This window comes from Lonchura striata, chromosome 1A, assembly GCF_050655825.1.
Source record: "Lonchura striata isolate lonStrDom1 chromosome 1A, ASM5065582v1, whole genome shotgun sequence".
Lineage (NCBI taxonomy): Eukaryota > Metazoa > Chordata > Aves > Passeriformes > Estrildidae > Lonchura > Lonchura striata.
Genome location: NC_140741.1, coordinates 33,371,978 through 33,394,464, shown reverse-complemented (window position 1 = coordinate 33,394,464; position 22,487 = coordinate 33,371,978). Strand labels below are relative to the sequence as shown.

Genomic DNA, 22,487 nt, shown 5'->3' with positions numbered 1-22,487 from the left:
GTACATACATATGTGTATGTGTGTGTGTGTTTAATGAACAGCTGGTAACAGGAAGGAAAGTTTGGAGAGCTGAATTACTCACTGCACATCAGTTGAGCCATGTTAAATTACCATATGTACAGAAGTAGTCTGCTCATCTTTAAAACCAGAGCCATGAAGAAAGCATAAAGGAAGGCAAAAGCACATAATATTCTAGGAGTTCAACATAGTACAGTTCAAATTATTATTGGGAACTCATTAAATGTGGGCACTGCAATACTTGGCAGTTTATAATATATTTTAGGATTATCAGGTTAAATGTGAGTCAGTGGTCCAACTGCTTTGTTCTTGCATGTTTCTCTTTAATAAACTCCCAAGACTTAATAATATTTGCATATTAGACATTACTAAATCGACTATGTATCTTTGATGTCTTGTCGTAGTGGAAGAAATTAACTGGAATTTATGATAGCTGGTTGGCTGCATAACAGCAAAAGATCCTTCAAATAATTCATACTCCCATTGCAAATGTGTTTTGCTGTGCAATAGCCATTGCTTGGTGAATTTCAGATACTGTTTGCATTTAAATCACCCAGAATAACAGATTCACAAGTAATTCAGCACTGATTTGCCTTAATAACACTGTACATTCTTTTCTTCACAGACAGTTAATGTATATGTGCAAGAGGGAGGAAATGATTCCATACCTGTGAAAGTGCTGAACTGTGATACCATATCACAAGTAAAGGAGAAGATAATAGACCAAGTATATAGAAATCTGCCGTGTTCTCAGTGGCCAAAAGCTGACAGCGTAGTTCTTGGTATGTAGTTACTTGTGATACTATATTGAACAGATGAGATCTGTTGTGTGACTTTCTATTTTCTGAAAAAATGTCTATAAGAGGATTTTATTGCTTGGTTATGGTTTGGTTTGTTGCTTGTTTTTTGGTGTTGTTTTTTTTTTTTTTAAAGCTCAATTCATGTTCAGCTGAATGCAAAAATACAGCATTTTGCAGCAATCTGAATATGCTTTAAAAATTAATGTTTTCTTATGAGTTAGGTTTTTTTGACTCCTAAAGTTTTGGGATATTGTCATCAGCATTGCAAGAGCTGTTAATGACTATTGGCACAAATGAATTCATGTCTGACAGAGTCAGTATCTCAGGTACTAATTAATGTGATAATGACAGCATGGATAATTAACTGATGGAGAAGTAATGATGCAATTTCAGAAACTGGTACTGATTTTTAGCTGCCTTAATGATGGTTATTCAAAAGAATTATAACTTACAGGAACTGCACTTTTAGGAGATGATGTACCACTTAGTCTCTGAAATTCATCCTCCTTGAAGGCTTTCAAAATAGCTGTTCTCTTCTTGACAAAATAAAAAAGAAATAGTGTTCCTTAAAAGGCCTAATAAACTTAGAACTAAAGCTCCAACTAATATTTTTTCAGTATTTTCATTACTGCATTAATGTGAAAGTAGAAGACTGAATTCTTTCATTTCAGAAAATCCTAGTAAATCCCCTAAAAATGTCTTTTCTATTTCATAATGTTTTGAACCGATAGCAGATCTTATTATATATATTTATTGAATTCTCTAAGAAGAAATTTAAGTTTTTAATGAAGACAATCAGAAGTCATATGCATGGTTAGAAATAATTCATGCAAACTTCTGGAATAAAGACCAAATTATTAAGCAATAAGAAACACATTGAGACATTACTTCTTTTGATGTTGCACAATGTGTCAGTGGGTCTGTGAAACTTTCTTGGAGCAGTTAGTTTTGCACATGGTAAAAACTGTTTTTCTCATTTTAATTACCCCTTAGAATGGCGTCCAGGTTCTACTGCCCAGATCCTCTCAGACTTGGATTTGACATCCCAACGAGATGGCAGATGGAAACGTATCAACACACTAATGCATTACAATGTAAGGTGTTTCAAAAATGTTGCTCACACCTGTTACTTGTTTTCTTGTAATAAATAAAATCTTTATTTGTTTATAGAGAAATTTCAGTGGTACATACAGGTTGCCCAGAGAAGTTGTGGATACCCCATGCGTGGCAGGGCTCAAGGCCAGGCTAGAAGGGGCTCTGAGAAACCTGGTCTAGTGGAAAGTATCCCTCCCCATGGCAGGGGAGTTGGAAATCTTGATGGTCCCTTCTAACCCAAACCATTCTATGATTCTCTGATAAAGAATCAAAAGAAAAACATGGGTCTGGGTCTATTCAGTAAAAGGTTTGGACTGTGAAAGGCTGGGTCTAGACATTCTGCATTTTATATAAAAACACAAAACCTAAATGCCAGTACCTTGGTTTCCTCAACATTAAAGTATCCAAATCCAAATTCTGTTTTTAACATTCAACTTTTTGCTGGGTCTCATATTAATATTTTCTTTTATCCACCACTTCTTACCCCTGAGACTTGTCTTTGTCCTTGCTGTGCTGCTAAATAGATTTTGAGTTGGTCTGGTTTGTTCAAAAGCCCTGTCAGGAGAGCAGATGATAATGTTATTGTATTGTCCGTTTTAGGTTTCATACTGTGCACTCTACCACACACTTGTAATCCACTTGTCTTTTCTTTTTATGCTATTTATTGCTTTCTAACAACAGTTAATCCTGATTGGAAAAGAGATTGGTTTAGTTTTCCCTGAGAACACAGGCAGGTCTGATTCTTCATGACAGACCCCATCTTTGTCCAAAGGGCACCCATGAGGAACCACTTAAGCCTTGAAGATGCTCCTGATATTTCAGTAATCTCAGAGGAGGTGTTGATGGTATCTTAGAGAGTGGGAGGGAGTCTGTTCTGAATTGCAGAGCCAGTTGCCCAAGAAGCCTAGGAAGGGTAGCATTTGTCATAGATTCCCTACAACCAATCACAGAAATCCCAGTTTACAGTTTAAGAAAGAGGTTTAGTAGCATGTGGTTCTTTCACAGAATATCTCTGTGTTTCAATTTTCAAAGGTCCGAGATGGTGCCACACTCATCTTATCAAAAATGGGTATTTCCCAGCAGCCAGAGGATAATCAGCAAGATGTCCCAGGGGAAAGTAAGTGTCTTCTGGCTTCCCTACCTCCCAAGATGACCAGATGTCCAAACCCACAGGGTGATGCTGCCATTTTGATTTTGTTTATCAAGCACTTCCATGGAGTTAGATATTTCCTACTAGACTATATAGGGTTTATTTGTTGTGTGTTACCCACTGTACACTTGAACTGGTTTTCTTTTCCTTCATTATAAAATATAATATATTAAACCCTAGGATTTTAATGATAATTGATGTGAGTCCAAATGCCAACTTAATAGAAAGCACTCTTATTTAAACATTCCCTTCCATATTTTGTTTTTCAATCACACTACATCTATAGTCAAACTGTACATTTCAACTTTCAGAGCTTTATCTCTTTTTCTCTTTTCTTCAGCCTTTATTCACATTTCCTCTTAAAATTTCTTTCACTTCTTACTAGACTGAAAATTAAATGCAGTGTTCTAGATGAACTACAGTGGAGACTAGCCCCCCTGTCTGTGACATAATGAATATGATGTAATTTTTGGTGGTATGTGTTACAACTGTGTTGCCTTGCAAACTCATTTCTGTACCTTCAGATTTTGTGTCTCCTTTCCTTATGAGTGATGTTTCACCAGCTATGCTAACTTGTTTTATCCCAGGGCTTTTTATTTGACTTTGATAATTCCATGCATTTTGTCTCTTTATTAGATGCACCATTTTTCACAATTCCTTTGCTCTTTTTGAGGTTTTCAATCCTCTGTAAGTGAGCATCAGGAATTTCCTTGTAATGTTTCTTTCACATCACTAATGCATCTGCTGCATAATTCTTGTATTGCTGTCTGCTAGAGTATGCTGGACTTCGCAACACAGAAGACAACCTGTTAGCTTACATCCCATCTTAAAAGCTTTTATTTTTGTGTGTTAGTATTCTGTCTAGAACAATTTTCTATATTTCAAAATATCTTGAGACACAATATCTATTACAGCCTTGAATGCTCTCAGATTTTTATGGCAGTATTTACTTGTGAATATATGTTCTTTGTCACATGTATTTCCTTTACTGACTTCAGATGTTCCATTTCTCTGGGGTTCTTTTATTCTTATATTCAGTTATTTTACATAAGGTAGAAGTTAGATTTATGGAACAATAATTGTTGAGATCGTTCTTCCTCCCATGAACTCATTTTATATGCTTTTCTCTCTAGCACTGATTGCAAAGGCCATTACTACCTAATAGTTTCATTCCTTTAAACAGATTTACTGATCTTATATTTAATACATTTAGAGGGCTGTGCAGTTAAACAGGTTGGAAATAATATGCCAGAAATATACATTTTTCAAAAAGATGGGTCTCAGTGATATCTCTGACGTATATCACTATTTAGCAGAAGGGTTCAGACTTTCATTTGTTTGGAGTGTTGGACAAGAAATTAAGATGGGCAGAATTACTTACTGCTTACTTTTTACTCTGTCCTCCTGAATTCTTTCTTTTGAGACTATGTTGCACCAGAAAGAGTCTCCTAATGGTCATGTCTACACTGCTGCTGCTATCCTCACCCTTTACTCCAAGTGCTTGGTATAGGTGGCTAAGCAGTGATTGTTCTGTCACAGCAGGTGCCAACCCAGCATGTTAACTTAAAAAGCCATCCAGTTTAATATAGAATGCAGTGGAGTGCAGCCAGGTGCTTATTCCTAGTCCCTGTTCAGTTTGGTTGCACTTGTAGGTGGGGCTATAGTCACCTCACTTCTAAATAAGTGGAGTGGACTGTGAATGGAGCCTGGTGGTGCCCTTAACTTGTTTTGCTTTCTTGACGTAGAATAGTGGTCAACCTTCTGTTCTGCACTGCCAATCTTCATCTTCCTCACCTCTCTAACCCTGTGGCAGGCACTAGAGGAGAAGATCACGTGTTTTTCTTTTTTTCTTGGGTTAGGTTTTTTCCTTTCCTCCTTCTCTGCAATTATTCAATATTATTCAGTATGATGAAGCTGTTTGAACAAGCATAATCTGTACTCCAAGGTGAATTCATTAATTATCTGTGTGGCATACTAAATTGAAGCAGAAAAGCAGACTTCTGGGGACAGTGCTGTTACACAGGGCTCTTGTATGTTAGAAAAAAGTCTGGAGAGAATTCAGATCCCAAAGTATCAAGTGCTAACAGCTTTCACCATGTTTCTCTCTACACCTGTCTTGCACTATGGTAGTGTACAAATTTGAAATGACAGTGTTTCATGCCAAGCTACCCATTTTTTTTTAGCCCTGTAAGGTCCTCAGAGCTATCTGGTGCCAACTTGTTCTGTTGGAAAGCTATAAAATGTTACAAAGCTGGTACAAAGTGAGAGCCTGCTGTGACCACGATTTGTGAGACACTGTGTATAAAAGGGAGAGGAGAGGATCAGAGGCTTCCCCTCCCACATATGCACATTTATATGGCACAGGGGTTTACAAGGTTTGAATAAACAGAAATCCTATCCTGACTATGAATGAGACTTGTGACGAAGTGACTTTCCTTTCATGCAGTCTCATTAACTTGCACCTTTTGCACTGAGAAGTGTCAGCTGAAGCCATTGACTGTCAGCCAAAGTAGGAGGCTTTGCACAGACTGAAAATGTAAAACCATGTTCAGAGATGTTGCTCTAACTCCTGGCATTGCTTCTGTGCTGCTTTTATTCAGAGCTTTTAACAGGAAGACACTGGAAGCTGGAGATTGTGACAAATTAAATGCAGCATCTTTTGCTTCTGGAGACAATAAATGTAGTTACTAATTTGTATCAAAAAGGAGAATGGTTCCAGTGGTTTCATACTAGTATTTCTGTACTGAACTATAAACCAAAATAACACATTCTTTTATTTTGGGTGTTTTTTCCTTGATACTAGGTTTTGGGGGTTTTTTGTTTGTTTTGTTGGGTGTTTTTTTTTCCTCTTTTAATTATGAATAAAAATAGACACAGGGTTGCAGATCAGAAGTACTAATTAGCAGATCTGTTAGAGGAGCCTTTCCTCCATCTCCATGGAACAGTATTCACGAGGTAGGGGAGACTGGAAGGAAGATAATTTGCTGCAGGTCGCACAAGAGGAAAGGGGCTGATGTTCACATCATGGTTCCTACCACTGTAATTAGTCAGCACAGGCAATTTTTGCCATTAACACTCCCCCAACATCCCAATAATTATTTTATATTGGCCAAAGAATGCCTAAGGGCGAAGACAAAGAGCTCGGGGGAAGGTTTTGACACCCTGGACACAATCTTCTTCCTACTTACAGCTTGATGCTTAGTGTGACTAAGGAGATAGAAAGGAGGTATTTCCCCCTATCTTTTATTTTTTTCACTTCCTACTTTCCCACTGAGGAAAATATTATCTCATAGAACTATTATTTTCTCTTAGCAACCATATTGCTAACATGTTTTGTTGGTCCACATTCTGAATTTCTCTTCCTCTTTCTTGCTATTTATAGCCATGAAGTGAGATCTTCAGGTCGCAGTAGTTCATCTGGTTGAGCTGTAGTCTCTTGATCCTTCCTTTCCTATGAAATAACTACTATTGCAATAGTAACCAATTCTGCTGTTGCTAAACAAACACAGAACAAACTCAGCTGCATGTAAGAGCCAGTGATCTCAGTGGAAACCCCTTTAGCTGTTTCCTCTTCTGTCCAAAGTTAAACTGGACCATATACCATCAGGAGGGCAAAGAGAGAATAAATTCCTTTGATTCAAAGGAGGAAGCAGGAGTGTACCAAACAACTGACATAAGGCTGGAATATAGCTTCTGGTCTAACTGTATGATTTGATCTCTTAATTTCCAAAAGTAAATAACTGGGATTGCAAAAGAAATTCCATACTTCATGCCCAGCAGTACTTTTACAGTACAGAGAGATGATTGCCATGAATGGCATCTATTGTGAAATCACAACTGCTTCAAAATAAAGTCATGCTTCTATTTCTTCTGACTTCATTCACATGAACTTCAAGTTGAATTAAGGACTCTCAAAGGACAATGTGATTTAATGTGGGATTTATATTTCTTCCCTACCTTGTTAAAAAGAAGTAAATGTCCCAGTAGACTGCATAACTAATGCTTTTCATGAGAATATATAAAGTAGATTCAAGCAAAAGTGTTGGCTTAGCCAGATTACTCTTAAATGTTATTTTCCCCTGTGATGTAAAATATTGAATGTACATGCAAACTGGGAAATTCAATGTAACTGTTGAGGAACTTAGCTAATTAACTATTATGGTCAAAGTTAATGCAATTAAAAACTGATATTTTGTGCTGTAACTGGGATTCAGTTATGTTAGAGGTGCATATTAAGGCATAAAACTTAGCAGAATGCAAAATAATTTGTACAGTGGGGCTGAATCACAATTTTTATGGGAAAAATAACTTCCATATTTTTAAGATGTCAATGATTTTAAATGTACTGATTCAATAACTTCCACTGGAAAATCACCATTGATTGTAGGCACTATGCCAAGTAGATGCAAAAGTTCAGGAATTAAAGGAAGAACAAACAAAACCAAGAGATTAGAAAGTGACACAGGAATCCTTTTCAAGGACTATTAATGGCAAGTTAAAACAATTTTATCATCTCTTTTAGAACTGTCTGTAGAATCTCTTTAGGTATGGAGTTTGTCTGAACAATAATGTGATGTCAAAGTGCAAAACCTGCTTTTATCCACTGTGTGATCGTTGGTCCAGGGTGCAGGGCCAAGCCCCAGGTAGCACAATGAGGCACTGTAACCATCCATTATCATCCAAGTGCTTACTCCTGTTTCTCCTTTATTGTAACAGACTTGATGTGAGTCTCTCCCTCTGGTTTAAACTATGAATGCTGACAAACAAATTTTTTTTTAAATCTTATTATAATGTATATTAATTTGCTTCAGTTATTATCTCTGGCTGCTGGAGTTCATGACATCTCAGAGATGTATTTTTCTTCCACTCAGCTACAAAGTCAAGTGGTGCTTATCAAATGCTGATAAAAGGAAGGTTTGAACTGAGGTACCATATTTTCACCTCAGCAACTGGGGTAAAGATGTGAATTGTAATGGTGTTACCTAGAGAAAAAGTTGTACCAGGAGTAGGCTGCAATTTGTATTTCTGTGGTGGTTATGAGGTCAGATCTAGCTAAGATTCTATAACTTGATCATGTCTTTGTGAATTCACAAAGAAGAAAATAACTTAATTGTGTGAACCTCAAAACATACATATACAGTGTTTACATGACTGTCATGATTTAGGAAAGGTATTATCCAATTTAGTCTTCTACCACTCCAAGCCATGCACTGCTTGCTTACTTCCCCCTCCACCTCTCCCTCCCCTGCAGTGGGATGGAGAAGACAATGGGAGGCACAAAAAAAATCATAGGTTAAGATAACAACAATTTACCTGAAACAGCAAAGAGATGAGAAAAGGAAACTAATGTCAGTGGATATAAGAAAAGAAACGTTATTGCTCACCATGGAAACCCCCAAAACAGACAGTACCTGGCTGCTCCGTCTATGCTATCTATGCTACAGTGAGAGTTATACTACTCCCACTGCTCCCTCCAGCTTGAAACTTGCATTACCCCACTGTTCCTCCACACTTACATCACTGGAAGGAACCCCTTCTCCCCAGAGGAGACTCTCTTCTCCCCACCTGTGACAATGAGATGAGGTGATACAGAACCTCTGTGTCCCAGCCATGACTCCTCCTGGCTACTGCAAAAATTATCCCTGTCCTAGGTTGAACCAGGACAATGACCAAATAGAAGTTTTCCTATTGTGTGAGTCTTTCCTCTCCCTTTGGTTTTGATATCAGCAAGTTTTTTCAGCTCTCTGCCACTGAACATTTAGTAGTTGAGTTGTATATGTTGGACAGGAACAGAGTAATCTAGATCCCCTTGGCAAGAGGACAGGTATGTTAATGATAGGGAACATGTATATATGTATATGATTACTTTTATGTTGCTGTTTTGGGATTGGGTGTTTTTATAATTCTTGCAATTACTGCTTCTAGGGCATGCACTCCTGGAAGATGAAAATAAGGTATGGCATCTAGTCCGGCCAGTGGATGAAATGGATGAAGGTAAATCAAAGCGGGGCAGTGTGAAAGAAAAAGAGAGGACCAAAGCTATTACAGAAATCTACCTGACCAGACTTCTTTCTGTGAAGGTAGGGCTCAGCTGTGTTGTAGTTACACTTTAGTCATGTGTTAGTTGGCAATTTGGAATATGTGTCATGTACATACAAGCTGGTGTTCAAGGCTTCAAGTGATTAATATGAGGAACATTACTGGGAAAGAGATAATGTACAACTCCTGATCAAAGCTGAGAGCCATGATTACGTGTTTGCTAAAGAAGGATTTTCCTTGCAAGACAAAGACAGATATTCTGCTCTGTACCACCTGTTTAGATAAAATACTTTGTTGGGTTTTCTTTTGTACTGAATGCTTTATAAACTCCTATATTTCCTGTTATATTTCCCTGTTCTTGGATGTGGTCAATGTTCTAGTAAAACCCAAAAAAGAAGTTTCCAAATAATAATAGTATTTTTAGAGTATTTTTTGTGCCTATACTTCAGAATTGATAATGAACAAAATAATTTTTTTAAACACTTCTCCTTGGAGAAAGAATTAGAATTTAGAATAAGGTGTTTCATGATGACAAAGCCAGGCTCCTTTTGTGAAAATGAAGTCAGTCTGGCTCCAGCTAAGGCCACTTGTCCAAGCATGGAAGTGGATATAAAGGAAAGTCTTCGGATAGATGACATACACTCAGGATGAAGAGCCAAAAACATACTTGCATGCCTTTCTTCTGTTAATAAAGCCACTGCTTTGTATTCCCAATAGTCATTTTATAGATTATTACGAAGTCTGGAGCTTTACTGACTCATAAAATGTTGGTGAGGGATTACAGCTGAGATCACAACTACCCCCTCAGCCCTGGGACTTGTGTGTTCTGGCTGAAGCAGAATGTCTTAGAGCTCCTTGCCATCTGGGTCCCTTCCCTCTTTGGAGGCTGTCAGCTGGAGTCATGGCTGGAAAGAGGATGCAGCCCTTCAAAGGTGTCTGTAGGGCCAATCAGTTGACTGGAGATGAGCTGTATTCGGCCTCAAGAGGGTCCTCTCTAAAACAAGGGGACGGTCTCTGAGGTTACCATTACTAAGATCCAGGCAGATGCTGGAATCCCAGAATCTAGCCCTTCTGGACACCTCACTCCTTGGGCTCTGTGGATCTCATGAAGCTGAGTGAGATTGGATGTCTGATAAGGCCCATGTGCTTGCCCTTAAACAAAAAGGGTAAAATGTTTACTGGTACTTCTTCCTCTCAGTCTCTTTGTAAAAATAACACTGCTCTGCTGTTAGAGAAACTGGAAAGCTGCAAAACCATTAAAAAGTGGCTAAAAATTATTTTATCTGCACAACGATCCTGAACGTAGCAACCAATTTCTGCTTTTTCTGTCAAGTAGAAGATACACTTTTCTGTGCAAACCGTAGGATCTCTGGTGAAGTCCACAACCTTTGAGTGTAGAACATAAAATTGTGCTTTAGAAGGTTTTTCCTGTGTTGGCAGTTTACAAAGTCACTGCTCTAAGAAATTGTTTGTTTTTTGTTCACTCTTAGCACTCAGAATAAAAGCCATCAGTGACAGCAACTGGCTTATGTCCATTGGAATAAAAGATGCTGAGTTCAGCTTCTAACACAAATGTAACTGATTTTTTAAAATTTGCCTTTAGGGTACACTTCAGCAATTTGTAGATGACTTCTTTCATAGTGTGCTCAACTCAAACCATGTGGTGCCACCAGCTGTGAAGTACTTCTTTGACTTTCTTGATGAGCAAGCAGAAAAACATGACATCAAGGATGAAGATACCATTCACATCTGGAAAACAAACAGGTATGGTATGAAAAGAGTCATGTATTGCAGAGAAATAGGAGTATAATTCCCAGGTATATACTAACACTCTTACCACAAATCAAAGTAAATTTCATTTATAATCCTCAGAATTTGAATTGAGATACTATGTTTGTGTGATGAAAAAGATTACCTGTAAACCTAGAAGCGGCAGAAAATGAGACCAGTTTACCTGTGGGCTTGTCACTGGCAGATTTACCATGTTTTACTTTTTGTCTTTCCTCAGAGAAGAGGAAAGCAAGAGGTAAATGGGACTGGATTTACCTCTTGAATCATAAAATCTCATACATACTACTTGATAGTTTCTCTGACCACACATACATCCTTCCTTGCTCTTTGGGGCACTCAGGACCTCATATGAGTTTTTCTGAGAGATGTAAAGAGTTGGTTTTCAGGCATGGAACCCAGACAAGCTTGTATAAACATTGAAATATAAAATTAAACATCACTGTTGTGAAGAGATGAAAATGCAAAGCCTATACTTAATTTCATGTGATTTTCTTGTTTTAGAATATTTATTGTTTAAAAAGGATTATTTATCTTTTTCCTTGCTTTGTAGCCTTCCTCTTAGATTCTGGGTAAACATACTGAAAAATCCCCATTTCATCTTTGATGTTCATGTTCACGAAGTAGTGGATGCTTCCTTGTCAGTCATTGCACAGACTTTCATGGATGCTTGCACAAGAACAGAGCACAAATTAAGCAGAGTAAGTGATTTGCATTCTACATCCTGACTATGCTCATGCCTGACGAGACAAAGGGCATTCTCACAGACAATACCCATTCTCTGAGGAGATACAGCCTTGATCGTTTCTTTTTAGTTTTATAATGAAGTTAACATTTCACCACTTAACAGGTTGGTGAACTGTCAGTATTTCTATGTAGTCTGCCAACTGATACTATTTAAAAAAGAAAAAATAGCAACTGCTTTTATAAAAAGCATGTTTAAAAACTCATTATTTCAAGTTTACCAATAATTTATTATCACCTTGCATTGATACGTTTGTAAAACTCAGCAATAATATCATGTGTAAAAATCATCTTTTTATGAAATTATCTATCTATAATCTAATAATCTAATACTATCCAAATGTTAAGATCTGTAAAGCACAAGTGTATTTGAATATAAAGGCTTGATCTTACATTCTTGACTTTCTTTTGCTTCTTAAATGCTCATAAATAACTAATTTTTTCTGTATTTTAAATTTTTCAGGATTCTCCAAGTAATAAATTACTTTATGCGAAAGAAATCTCTAACTATAAGAAAATGGTGGAAGAGTAAGTATTAACTCCTTTCATGCTTATTAGGTTGTTAGGATTTTAAGCTTATGTAAGAGGAAAAGGGAATGCTGATATAGTCAAAGTCAGTTGTCAAATATTAAAAATTTTACACCCAAATTTTAAAGATCTCCTTGGTGGCAGCATTGGCAGAGTTGAAATGGAGCTCCATTAGGACCCAGTGCATATTCTTGTCTGTACAGACAGATGAATAGATTTATTCAGGAGAAAATATGATGGTTTTTTTTGCAGTCATAGTTGCTACCCACATGATCTGTCTAACAAATGCTGCACTTCCATAACTCAGTAGAGACCAAATCCTGAAAGCATTTTCAGAAACATTTTTTTTCTGTGCTGTCTCTGGCTTTATTCATTTGCTAACTGGAAATTCTGTTAAAATTATGGAAGATCTGCCACAGAACAAAACTCTTGCCAATTTTAAGACCTAAATTATTCCTTATCTAAAATTATAGATTTTTTTTCCTGTGGTGCGTTCCTGTACAATCAGGTAAGATTTACCTCTACTGCAAAAGTACTAATGTTGGAAGGCAGGATTACTGAAGGAATCATTGGTCTGTTGTGGTAGAGTATGTTTGAAATAATGGCAGAATTACCAGAAGAAGTTTATTTTACTAACTGAAAATCTTTTTTAAGTTACTACAAAGGTATTCGTCAGATGGTGCCAGTGAGTGATCAAGACATGAATACCCATCTAGCAGAGATTTCTAGGGTAAGAATATAATCCATTTTCTTCTAGTGAAAGTGGAGTCAAGTGTAACACTGATTTTTGTTGTCTTCTCTTTCTATCTCAACAAAGGGGGCTTTTTGTTTGTGCAAATATCAGATGAGTTATTTCATAAATCTCAGAAACACTTCTGTTCATTGTAGTCATGTCTGTTGGACCTTTGAAATGTTGATTATTGAATGGAATCAAGAATCCTTATTGTCACTAATCTATCTGAGTTATGCAAGAAACAGAGCACAGTGTTTGGATTTTTTACATCCATTGTGGAAAAATTATAGCACTCTTGAACTGTGCTTTCTCTCCACAGCATATAAAGGGTTTTTAGCATTGATCATACTGAAAATGAGTAGTGACTGAATTCACAGTTCTAGCACAGCAAAAAATAGATTCCAGAAATTAAAGAAGAGGCATGGACATTAAGTATAGCATATTTTAGAACTGTCTATAGAGGGGCAATACTTCTGCTCTATGCTACACGTGAGAAGTTCATCATGTGCTTGCTCAGTGGCAGATTTTGCAATGTAGGTTATTTGGGTTACCTTGGGTGAAGAAGAGGAGAGTGTGGGGTTGCTGTCTGGGACTTCAGTTGCAGACAGGTAGAACAAAGTCATTACAAAACCTGCTTCAGTCATGAAAGAGCCTGTCTGCTCTGCAGCTCATATCAGCTCGGGCAGGCTCTTGCCTTTGAAGCACTCTATTTAACTTGGAGAACCCAGAGAGTCCCTCACCAGTCCTAAAGATGTTGTTTAGCCTGAGCAAGAAGGCAGTGTATTTACCGGCTGGTTTGCTCATTTGCTTAATTTAGTTGAAGAGTTCTAGCGTAAGGAGGATGTTTGGGGAATTTTTTGTGGTTTGTTTATTTCAGTGCCCTTAGGACCTAACATTTTGCAGATCAACATCCTCATGAGAGCATTTCTATTTTCAGTCATTCACTACAAAACTCATCTGCAGTGACATTTCATTTTACAGTTCACTTTATTTACTACATAAATTGAGATACATATAAAATTAGAATGTTTGGTGATTAAAAGTAAATTCAATATAATGTTTTAACATCAGCAGGATATGTTCTTCCTTTCTATTTTCATTATAAATTATGATCAAAATTAATATGGAAAAAGGAGTGATTGAACACTGCAAATTTTGACCAGCTCTAAAAGTGACTTTTATAGAGCAAGAGAAGATGGATGTTTCTCTGCTGCTTTATCCCTAGGGTAATCATTTATGCCAGTAGCAATATTTTGCAATTCTTCATTTTCTTAACTAACTTAAAAGACCAAAGGCATAGCTAGAGACTTGAATCCTACACGTTTGAATGAAGAACATCTGTTCAGACAGGTAGAGCACATTCACTAAATAGGTCATGTGTGGAGGCAGGGGGAAGATAAGGTAATGGAAGGGCTATTTCCTGCTTCATTTGAAGTCCTTTCTCTCTCTATTCTCACCATGTGCCCCCACCACCACCACCACCTACCTTTCTATCTTCATGTTTCATGTGACTTTTTCCAAATGTACATGAGGTCATGATATTGGAGAGTTACACCTTTGATGTAGTGAGGTGTGAATTAATTTTTAGGACGTAAAAACAGCTGGAGAAAGGGCTTAATATCTCAACAATATGTAGATTGTACTGAGTAAATGCTTTATGTTTTCACACCTATGCTGCTAACAGATGTTTGAGCTGTAGCCTGTGGTTTGCCGTTCAGAGTTCAAAATATCTTCCAACTTCAATGTTAAGAGTTGTGGGCAGGCTGGAAAAATACCAGAGGGAAAGTCTTGATCTAAAAATCACCAAACAGAAGTTTTCTCACTCCTTTTCTCTGCCCCAAGTGACATTTAACAAAAGTTAAACCCAGAGCTTGCATTTGGAAATCTTGTCAATTGTACCCAACATGTGCATGTGCATAAGTTTCAGCTGTGTGTGATCCTATTTTGACATGTTTGCTGCCTGCTTGTGTTAACAGGCACATACTGATTCCTTAAACACGCTTGTGGCTCTACACCAACTCTACCAGTACACTAACAAATACTATGATGAGGTAAGTTATGGCTTTTGTTTTCATGCTTTAATATCAATGGTAAAAGGTTATGAAAGCTGACATTAGTCTAAAGGAGCGACTTCTGGATTTCACTAAAAAATCAGGTAAAAGCAATGCTGAACAAAATCCTTGCAGTAATATACCCTGCTTGGCAATTATACTGGTTAAGATAATGTCCTTATAAATGAACAATTTCATTATGGCTATCTGGTTTTGGTAGGGATAGTTTAATAGATAGTTTAACAAGATCTGAAAGAGAAATATATTTAAAAATCATTTCTCTTCAGTTCTACCATCCTAATAAGTATATAACAATGTCACTGAGCAAAAAGTCATCAGAGCTATATCAGGTTTCAAGACAGTGTGCTTTTTTATTAGAAAAAATCCATTAAACTTGTTTTGCTTGTAGGTATTGGAGTCGTGACCTCTTTATTAGTTAAAATGCTCCTTAAACTTACATGCATGGTACCATCCCTGTTTTGCCATGCCAAGTGAAGTGCCTGCCTACAGTAAACCAGAGTAACTGTTGAATGTAGCCTGATTTAAAAGGAGACTCACAGCTTCAGTTAAAAAAGTTTCTTTGGTTTTTCACACCCTGTAGAAAGGGGGACAAAGAATATCCCAGAGTAGCTGGGCTGTGGCTATGGCTCTCCAAACTTAATCTGAAGACAAAAAGAGAGAAGGAAACTTTTATTCAAAGGTTTCCATGGAAATGAATGCCTCCAGAAAACTCTCAGAATTAAAGTAAATAAGAACAGATGCTGAATCAAAAAGTAGCACAGTACATGTGAGCTCTATTCACTTAGTCTTGCACCTCAGCACAGCTCATGTTTTCACTTAACATTTAGCACTAAAGACAGTGAGTTGCATCTTTCACTGCAGCTGCTTTATACAGGAGCAGCCAGCCTGTCACAGCCTTTAAACAGATGCAAGCAGGGAAAATCTAATCACCCTGAGGAGTCTTGCAATGATGGTCAGTGGGAGAAGTAGCCAGAGGAATGTAGGCCACCCCCATGGCATTGCCCCACCCCTCATCACCAGTGCTAAGCTGGCTTTCAGCACCTTCCCAAATGTGTCTGTAGTTTGACCTCTTACAAAAACACTCAAGGACCCTGAATGACAGCTGAACTGTAAATCCCTTATTCTCCCACACCTCAGGCAGAGCCACCAGCCTGTGGGACTTCACCAGTGGCAGGCCAGCACACCCCAGTACGTAACTGCAGCTCTTCCCTTCCATGTACATGTGTAACAATGAGGTGCATCTGATGAAAAGGCTGCTAATTCAGACTTGTGGAGATAATCTGTCAAGAACCATTCAGTAAAATTAATCAAGCTTATTTATTTTCCATGAAAATGTTTTAATTTGCATAAATTGGAACATTTTGCAGCTGCCCTTGTCTTTATTACTGACACAGTTGTTCCCAGCATGTGCTGTACCTTCTGCATCTCTGCAGGGCTTGACAATGACTGAGTGGGTACATTCTAATTGTCCACATTTATATGAAGGATATATTCACCAGTAGAGATAATCATTAATTATTTAGTCTAGATTTAAGGAGTTACAGCTAGATATAATTGTTTAAATTAAGGAAACAATATAAAATTAAATCAGGCTCGGTTTAAATACTGCAATAAGTATTTATTAAGTCTGTCTTTTAAAAATATTTTCATGCTTTAAAAACAAACTCATTAAAATAATTATTTCTAAACAAATTTACTCCAGTGTTGGAAATGCAAACACTATACCAGCCCTTCAAAATTAAATTATTGGCTAGATTGATTCTGACTGCATTAATCTCCATTGTCAGTGATGTTCAAGAAGTAATAAGAACCACAGGTAGTGACAGGCAAACTCAATTTTTCCATCTTTGTACTTGCAAGTTGATATAGTATTTAAACAGTACTAAAGGTTTCTGCTTGATTACACTGTCAGACTTATATTAATAAAGCTAGTTGTAGAAAAGGAATGGTTTCGTCACGTAACACATTTTTCTAATGGAGAAATCTAATAGCTGGTGGGAAAGTTTTCCTAAAGGATGGTGAAAATGAAAACCTTTCAAAACCTTTTGGATTTGATCTGGGAAGCCCTAAAAACTCTATTTGACAAAAAACCTTCTCATAACAGCTGACCTTTACTGGCTCTTGTTTTCAAATCCCTTGTGTCTTAAGAGTCATATCCTCTTATATATATTCTGTACAGCAGAGGCTGTGGGATGCTGAGGGCTCCTCTGAGGAGCTGTTTGCTTTCCTGAACTACGCTGTGCTGGGCCAGAGTCTTGGCACTTCTTGGCGAGAGCCAAAAGGGATCTGCTGGCTTTATTCTTCATATTGCCTACAGACACAGGAGACCTTCTGTTGTCCTAGCACATGCCTGTGCATGGACCACCCAGGAGCTGCTCATAGCTACAGCTCATGGGGATGGGATATAATTACTGATGGTAAATGATCCTTAAGCGTTGTAGGGTGCATTGTATGCAAAAGCCCTGTTTCTTTAATAGCTCTAAGGAAATTCTTCCCCTGCCTGCTCCATCTTGGAATGTAATATTTTACAAGATAAAGTACTACTTATTAATTTGCTTATATCCCAACATAATGGGGGAAACATTACAGCAACTTAGATAAAGCAACAGAGACAATAATTTTTACTGTCTTTGTGAAAAAATAGAACATGAGGCCTAATAGATGGACTTTGGTACAGAGTGAATGCAAAAGACTCTTTACAACCACAGTAGTATCCAACACTTGGTCTCGGAACTATGTCATACATTTTAAGCTAAATTATTCTAAACTTTCTGTGTTTATATATTCCAGATTATAAATGCACTTGAAGAGGATCCAGCTGCACAAAAAATGCAGCTTGCCTTCCGTTTACAGCAAATAGCAGCTGCGCTAGAGAATAAAGTGACTGACCTTTGACTCAAAAGCCGCAATAAAGAAATCTGATCTGAAGATGTTCAAATTCATTCTTCCTGTTAAGGAAATAGTGTTCTATTTTTTAATGTATAATTACAACTTTAAATGAAAGATTTCATGGTTTTTTGATAGCAGAGGTGTAATGTAAAGAATTTTTACTGTAAATTATGCTTCTAATTAAAAGCTGTGTTGTGTGTAAATGAATCTTCTGTGGGAAAGAGAGTCCTTTGGTTGGGGGCAGGGTGGGGGGTGGAAGAAGAAAAACCTTTCGTGCATTTGATTTAGTAGAATCTGAGACATCAGCATTTAGAATTCATTATGCAAGTAAATTCAATACCATAGCATCCTTTCTACCTTAAGCAATATTTGTACTAGGAAAACAATAACATACTCAGAGACACATGCAATATCCCCTTTTACTTTGATAACTGGAAATTGACTTCCATAGAGCTCTAAAACTTGGTCTCTGCTCATAATGAACATAGCGAACAAAGTGTGCGATTTCTCTGCAAGATCTAAAAATGGGATTTGCTACCACACGTGGTTCTAAATTTAATTATTTATCTCAATGGTGATGCACCCACCACAGTTGGCTGTGAAAGAAATAAGAATAATATCAGTGTGGAAGAGTTCTACTGATGAAGTCTTGTTCGGTTCAGAAATTACTGCAAAGAAGGAATCAGTCCTTAAAACTTTAAACCTCTTTGTTATTATTGTGAGTTTTATGATATATGCTAATGTGCCTTACTTGTACTAATTCTGTGAATCTGATGAATGGTTTTGTAAAAAGAAGCAGATCAGAAAAATAAGTATTTATGTGCTATTGAATGACTTTTGTGTGAAAAACATGACCAGCAGAATGCTTGTAATTAGCTGCTTGCCGAGAGTGTGCTGTTTAACATGATTATGTATAATACCCTATTTTAGAATGGTTCTGATGATTTTTTATTTGAATCTTGGAACTGTTCTAGAAATACCATCACTTGTTTTTTATTGTATCTGTGATGTAAAATACTACTATGATATTGGAAAAAATCATATACCCAACTATTGAAAACCACTCAGTCAGTTTTGAGCCTTGAATGCTGCATTTGATTGAATACACACTATAATCCATAGCAAAGAAAATTGAAATAACTTGTCAGAAAGTGTGTGTTTACAATATAGGTAAGCGCCGTACAAATCAAAAAGTTAGGTACGTCTTCTTAAATTGCTGTATTGCACATCAGAGAACTTTACTTCTCTTTGTCTTGCAAGTTTTTGGCAGTAAAGTAGCATTTTAATGAAGTGCTGCCATCTGTACTCCTTCGTTCATTGTCCTGCCAAGCACCCAGACTCTGCTGACTCTCAGCAAGCTAATGCAGTGTCTGCCCCCAGCTCTCCCTGCCTAGTAGGTTGTCACACACTGACTTTTACTGTCTGTTGATATTTTTTTCTCTCCTGTTTTGAAAATTTCCTAGTATTTGTCAGTGGGCCTTTCCTTCAGTTTCTGAAAATCAAAAGCCTCACCAGAACTGGTTTCCTGCCCAGTAGGCTGTGAGCAGTTTTTTTGTTTGCTTGTACTCGACTTCTTGCATTTGTCTATAATCATTCCTGAACCTGCCTGGGCTGTAACTTATTTTATACTGTTTAGGACTGAGCTATACAACTTCTACAGCGAGGTGCTTTGCCAGTTATTCTTTCATCTACAAAGGCATCCTAATTTCATGGCTAATCTGTTTCTTTTTCATTATTTGTAAATCCTGTTAATTGTAAATCAAATACAATGTTGTTTTTTCCACCAAGTGTCAGTGGATCTTTACTGAAACTGGGGGGATGGGCATTGAAAGGATTTGTAATGCTCCCTCTGGGAGGGATGGAGCAGAAGCATCCATCAGTCTGTGGTTGGGAATGGAGGAGTGCCCCACATCCTGCAGATGGAATGCCTGACATCATGCCTTTTTTATTGGCATTTGCTCTGAAAAATGTCACTACTCTGGAGAAGCAAGGATGTAGTGCAACATACCAGAGTGAGGTCTTCTTGCCTGATGTATCTTGGGACCCAAAAGCAAATTAAAATACAGTTTCAGCAGCATCTCTCCAGAGAGACCAGAAAGCCCTTCTTGAGGAAGCAGAGCTTTCAGAGGGAACATTATATGTCCCCCATCACCAGTGACACAGAGCAGTTGCAGGCTGCAGCTGTGGGATGCAGCAGTGCTCTAGCTGGATCCTACCTGTGAGACAACTGGCATGTGTGTCTGTTGGCATGTGCCAGTTCATCATGGATCCATTAGTCATTCTTGGTGCCCTTTTCTCACATCCTGGGAAATTTGTAGGCTATCAGTGCTGCCTGCCAGGGAACACAGAGGCAGATAACTGTGAGCAGCTGCAGCTACAAAGAAACTTAATGCCAGCTCTTCAATTTCTTCAAGTCCCCTGTCCTGAAAGCACAAAGTTGGAATTTGAATTGAAGAACTGAGCTCATTTATTTTATTATTTCCCCTTTTGGCTAAGCTTCTCCAGTGCTTATTTTTCCACTCTGGTGCTCTGTTTTGTTCAGGGCTAGTTTTTGTCTTCAGTTTTCATTACATTTTAGCAATCTGACTCTTAAAAACCTTCATGCTCCTCACTTGGTTTCTGCTGCTCCTGACACCTGGTTCATCTACAAGATAAAAGGAAAAAGCTCACTGGAGGTCTCCCTCCTTTTCACCCCTTCCACAGCTCCTCTAAGTGGCATTTCTTAAAGCAGAAGAACCTTCTGGCTGCCAAACAGGCATCACTTTACTCCATAGCAGCAGTGAGCAAAGTTCCTTTGCTTAGACATCTCCCAGACCAAGATTGCTGATGGTACAGGCACCACCAGCAGGTGTGAATCCCATTGCTGACAGCAGTCTCTCCAAGGTTTTGCTTGCCTCCTCACCAGCAAACATGCAAATAGAGATCTCTTATGATAGGACAAGGTCCCTGTACCTGCTTGTTTGATATGTAGTAACTCACCCAACTGAACGAGAATGGGTTTTTTTGGTCTCTGGCCAAGAATTCACTCTCTATTCCTTAATGCCAGGTTTCCCTCTCATGCCTTACTTGATCTTTTTGCTGCTCTCTATATGCTGTAGATTTATAAGCAAGTGGTTATGGGTGGAGAGGACCTCAACTAGCTCACATATGTGAAGCATTCATGTCTCCTGACGATGACTTCTCTGATCAGTCTGTTACACCCTACCCCCTTCTGAACCCTGCTGTGTTGGATCCATTTCTCAGCCTGCTGAGTCCGAGTTGTTTTTACATGCACTCTCTAAAGCTGGCCTTTCTGGTAACCTTTTGAAAATAAACAGAGTCATCACTATAAACAAAACCATACAGGCAATTCAGAAATTCAAACTGGAATTCACAAATTCACAAACTGTTGTAACACAGAGGATTTTTAGCCTACATAAAGACTTAAAATGGCTCTGAGTTTGAAATTCTGCTGTCCTGGACTTACCAGCACTGATGAGTTTTTGTGGCCAGTACTTTATCATTCCAGGTTCTCTAGCCTTATTAGTAACACAACCATTTTCAGCTATAGCATGGCCTTGATGATGTGTACCTACATGGCCTAAAAAATCCTAATCTCTGAATCTGATAGGGAAACCCCTCTTTTACATGCTTCCTAGGGTGCCAAAACCTCTGTTTATCCTGATAATTGTTCTAGTCAGGGTTCCCATATGAACATAAGCATGTGGTGTAACAATTCTTTGATGAGTTTCATTCTAAATAATTTGATCTTGAGCAAAGATTGCTTAAGACTTTTCCCAAGACTGTTGTCTTCTCTTAGAAAAAAACGTAAAGAGGAAATTGGTTGTTTTTTTTTTTTTTTTTGTCTCTGCCTAGAGAAACCGTTCAGAAGCAGTTGACTTCAGAGGTTTAAAGGAAGATGTCTACCTACCATTTTTCTATCAACCATTGACTTGAGTCCTGTCTTATTCTGCCTTACACTCAGAGGAGTTGAAGTTTGACACTTCCACTCACTAGAGTTGATGCAATGGAAAGGTAAGCACTGTGGCCCTTGTGACTTGCTTTTATCCCTCAATACAAGCTAAATACAGTCAAACTCTGTGCCTGAAGCATTCCAGGTTCTCCATCACACATAGCTCTTCTCTTAGTTGTCTGTTTTGTCAGACCTGCCTGGAGCACAGGATTCCCTGGATAATGAATGATAGCAGCACACAAGCTATAATGATCAATGGGGGTATTTTTCGGATTCTACATACCTAGTCTGTGTTTTTTTTTATTTTGATAAACCCTCTTTCAGTTGATGAATGATGAGTATGAAAGCTGGAATTGTAAACTAGATTTGGTCTTTTAGCCTCCCTCTTTTGTTAGCCTTTGTCTTGATGGGGCCCAAAAGTGATGGTGGAATTCTTGGTGTTCAACGGTTTCTGCAGAACAGAAGGAAAAGAGACTTTCCAGACCCACAGTTACAAGGAAATTTTCAAAGGTTTTGTTTTCTTTAAATGGTGTCCCCTTTTGCCTCAGTATCAAGGAACATTTCTCCATCCATTAGAGAATAAAGTGGTTTCCCCTGTGCAGGCATGTAATAACCATCTATGCTGTGAAAGATCACTGCAGTTCTACCAGACAGTCAGGGCTGACTTCTGTCTTGCTGG

The 22,487-nt window shown here is 37.9% G+C and overlaps 1 protein-coding gene across 2 annotated transcripts in view; it reads left to right on the top strand.

The window, feature by feature from the left end:
- PLXNB2 (plexin B2) overlaps positions 1-19,639 on the top strand; it is a 249,495-nt gene extending 229,856 nt beyond the window's left edge. For both annotated transcript variants that reach the window (XM_021555245.3, XM_021555246.3), the window contains 10 exons: positions 644-800; positions 1,812-1,912; positions 2,946-3,030; positions 8,989-9,143; positions 10,706-10,866; positions 11,444-11,591; positions 12,098-12,162; positions 12,817-12,892; positions 14,872-14,946; positions 17,758-19,639. In XM_021555245.3, coding sequence (XP_021410920.1) covers positions 644-800; positions 1,812-1,912; positions 2,946-3,030; positions 8,989-9,143; positions 10,706-10,866; positions 11,444-11,591; positions 12,098-12,162; positions 12,817-12,892; positions 14,872-14,946; positions 17,758-17,862 — 1,128 coding nt within the window. In that variant the 3' untranslated portion in view covers positions 17,863-19,639. The remainder of the gene's footprint in view (positions 1-643; positions 801-1,811; positions 1,913-2,945; positions 3,031-8,988; positions 9,144-10,705; positions 10,867-11,443; positions 11,592-12,097; positions 12,163-12,816; positions 12,893-14,871; positions 14,947-17,757) is intronic.
- The last annotated feature ends 2,848 nt before the right edge of the window (positions 19,640-22,487 follow it).